The 3,710-nt window shown below is 37.2% G+C and overlaps 1 protein-coding gene across 1 annotated transcript; it reads right to left on the reverse strand.

Moving 5' to 3' along the window:
* Window positions 1-2,134: 2,134 nt before the first annotated feature.
* On the reverse strand, window positions 2,135-3,088 carry LOC127669825 (olfactory receptor 2G3-like). The gene has a single exon (XM_052164041.1). The coding sequence runs from the start codon at window positions 3,086-3,088 to the stop codon at window positions 2,135-2,137; it is 954 nt and encodes a 317-aa protein (XP_052020001.1).
* Between the last annotated feature and the right edge of the window lie 622 nt (window positions 3,089-3,710).

Genomic DNA, 3,710 nt, shown 5'->3' on the forward strand with positions numbered 1-3,710 from the left:
AACAATAAAGATGAAAGCAAAATATAACAAAATCTTAGGGGTTTATCAAAAACATTTCTAAGAGGGAAGTTGATAATACCAAATTTCATCAAGGGATGAGTTTTGTTCACATTGTTCTCAGTGTACATACTGGATAATTCCAGTTCTAGGGAGACCAATAACTCTTCTGGCATCTGTAGACATGTGCACATACACACACATATGCATCAATAAAATATATTACATATATTAAATGGATACATCAAAAATTAAAGAACCAATGAAAAAGATACAATGCATGTCAACTATTCATGGTTGACCCTCCATTTTGAACCACTGATCTATCCTGGTTTCTTAATATTGAATACTTCACACTCTCAATTTCTAGATCTTAGTATTTATATTAAATCAGAAGTGAAAATGCTTGATTTTTATTTGAAATATGTTTATCTATTAGGATCATACTACTGTATCTTTCCTTTGATTTTAGTTAATAGTGTTGGCTGTGTAGCAATATCTGGAGTCTTGGAATAGGATAGAAGCACTAAATATTGGGTAAACTCTATTGTAGATGTAAATGAAATTACCAGCACATTAGCAATTTCACTATAAACATGACAGTGCTATGAAAGCTATTCAATCAATTTTAATAATCAAGCTTGACTTATATATTAGATTTATATTAATGGATTTATAGATTTAATAGATTATATTAATAATTTATATTAATAGATTATTTCATTTAACATTTAAATGTCAATAAGACAAAAATAAAGATAATTGGTGTGACTTTTAAGTTCATATGGTTTTAAGAGCTACATTTTCTCCTTAATTTGCTCAACTTATAATTCTATAAGGTTTTCATGTCTCCTTTGCTTAGCCTAACTATACAAATAGAAAAGAACATGGATTTCACATTATGTAGACACTTAAAGACTTTTATAAACTAACTAGGGAAGACTGAATCTGAGAAACTCAGAATTCATGAACCCTTTCTATTTCCTCTTGAGTACATGTTTTATAAAAGTGAAAAATACGTACAGGAAATAATGGTGTAGTAGATTGACTTTATTACATCAATTTGTTTTCTCAGATATTGAAAAATATTGGGCCTACAACAGATATTTATTTTTTTAAAAAAAAAATCAGAATGCTGTGAAACTGTGAAGATTTTCACTATCAGTAAGATTAATCATAGTGGAAACACAGAAGCATGAAGAAGATTCCATTAAAAATCATAAGCACAAATAACTCAGACTCTCTCCACCCTACATTTTCCATAGGAAAATTATATTCACTACAGACATTAGAATATTCAAAGGGTCTCTCTCTCTCTCTCTCTCTCTCTCTCTCTCTCTCTCTCTCTCTCTCTCTCTCTCTCTCTCTCTCTCTCTCTCTCTCTCTCTCTCTCTCTCTCTCTCTCCCTCTCTCTCTCCAAACAGATTAGGCTCAAATTTCATGTCTGGTTTAGCCTAGGATGAATTGGATTCCTAAGATCATATGATAAGAATCACCTAATATTCTGAATAAAATCTAAGAAATCAAAGCTCAGGAAGCACCATCCAATGAAAATACTTAGGTAGAAAAAATTGAAATGTTATTGAAAATCTCACTTAGCAAAAGCACTGGATGTAAAAATTAACAAAACTCCACTAATAGAGCCACTGGAGTAGACCAGTGAGGGAAAACCCAAGTGTCTATTTTAGATTAGAACATTAACAAAGGACATTGGTCCAAGGATATAGGAGGCCATATTTCACTGGGTTCACAAAAACATCCTAGGAAAGAATACCTCAACGACTTCTAGCTAGCTGTGAATATACTTTATCTTTATATGAAAGAGATAAACTAGTAGACATACTTAATCTAATAAGAACGAAAATTCTTAATAAAAGAGTGATCATTAAGAAAGTAAAAGAAAAGAATTGCAGGAGTCTTGACAACAGCAAATGTTGTTTTCAATTTATTAGTTAATCTGATTGTCAGGTCTAGATGGGGCATCTCTGAGTATGATAATTAAGGGAGTAGTTTCCTGGCTTGGAGCAATCCAGAGAGGCTGGTGAGTTTAGTTTTAGAGCATGGGTCTCATGGTGACCCTGGGTAATGCATCTAGATCAGCACCTTTATTTTTGTGAGGACAGACAGATCTACATCTCTACCTGGAAAGAATTTTCTTTCCAGTGCTGTTATCGTTCCTTACCAACCTCTTCAAAGCTCCCTTTACATCTTTGTTTCTTAAAGTATAAATGAGGGGGTTTAGAGTAGGAATAACCACGGTATACAAAAGGGTGATAAACTTTCCCTGACTGTGTGCATAGGAGCTGTTAGGCTGGATATAGATAGCAGTGATTGTGCCATAAAATAGTACTACTACCACCAGGTGGGATCCACAGGTTCCAAGAGCTTTACCCCAGGTTAGAGCTGCCCTTAACCTCATCAATGCTTGGGCAATGTATCCATATGACACCAAGATGAGTGTCAGGGGAAGGAGGAGCAATACCAAGGAAGCCATGAATAGCTGCACTTCATTGGTATGAATGTCTACACAGGCCAACTTGATCATGGCAGGAACTTCACAGATGAAGTGATAAATCCTGTGGTTCCCACAGCGAGGCAGGCGGAGGGTGATGGTACCCTGAATCAGTGTGTTGCCCACTCCACTCAACCATGCCACTCCTGCAAGAGACTGGCAGAGCCGTGGGTGCATAACTGTAGCATAGTGAAGTGGTCGGCAAACAGCAGCATAACGATCAAATGCCATAACTGCGAGGAGGACACATTCAGTGGACCCCAGAGCCAGAGACACATAAAGCTGAATAGCGCAGCCTGTGGCAGTAATTGTCTTGGCTGGGCCATGGAGGTTCCACAGCAGCTGAGGAACAATGCTGGTTGAAAAGCAGATATCAACGAAAGAGAGGTTGGTAAGGAAATAGTACATGGGCGTTTGGAGCGCAGAATCCAAACAGGAAATGAGGATGATCGCAGTGTTGCCTACCAGTGTCAGGAGGTAGAAGATCAGCACCACCACGAAGAGAATCTTCTCAAGTTGTGGCTGATCAGAGAAGCCCACCAGGATGAAATCACCACCCGAGCTCTTGTTAATTGTCATCACTCTACTCACAAAAAGGAGGGTAACAAGTGCAGAAATACATGTTAGATAAAGAGCAATGTAATGTGATCAGAAATCCTCTTGAGGGACATGGACTCTAAAGGAAGTAGAAGATGGGATATGTTCTATACAGGGGAAAGGCAGGAGGGAGAGAGACAGAGAAGAGAGAGAGAGAGAGAGAGAGAGAGAGAGAGAGAGAGAGAGAGAGAGAGAGAGACTGAGGTTCTTCAAGGAGGAAAGTCAAAGAATACAGAGTACACTGAGACCTGTTAAAGGTACAGAGCTACACATAGAACTACAAACGACAAAGGAATGAGGTGAGAGAAATTGTCTTACCCAGGGAAGTGGACACCAATTGGTTAAGCAATTCCAAATGTCCAGTCCTAAAAACACATAGGAGTAACATTATACAGATTGAGCAGGATACACATACTCACACACACACACACACACACACACACACATAGACATTTGTAAATGTAGGTATACATGTAATAATTAATGAAGAAAAGCCATGGATTGGAAAGAGAATAAGAGGAGTATATTGGAGGATATGGAGGAAGGAAAGAGAATGGGTAAATGATCTAATTATATTACAATCTCAAAAAGTAAAGAAAAAAAT

Source organism: Apodemus sylvaticus, chromosome 19 (assembly GCF_947179515.1).
Source record: "Apodemus sylvaticus chromosome 19, mApoSyl1.1, whole genome shotgun sequence".
Taxonomy (NCBI): Eukaryota; Metazoa; Chordata; class Mammalia; order Rodentia; family Muridae; genus Apodemus; species Apodemus sylvaticus.

Bases quoted from the DNA above. Each gene is read 5' to 3' on its own strand.
- LOC127669825 (XM_052164041.1), bottom strand. From the start codon at position 3,088: ATGACAATTAACAAGAGCTCGGGTGGTGATTTCATCCTGGTGGGCTTC.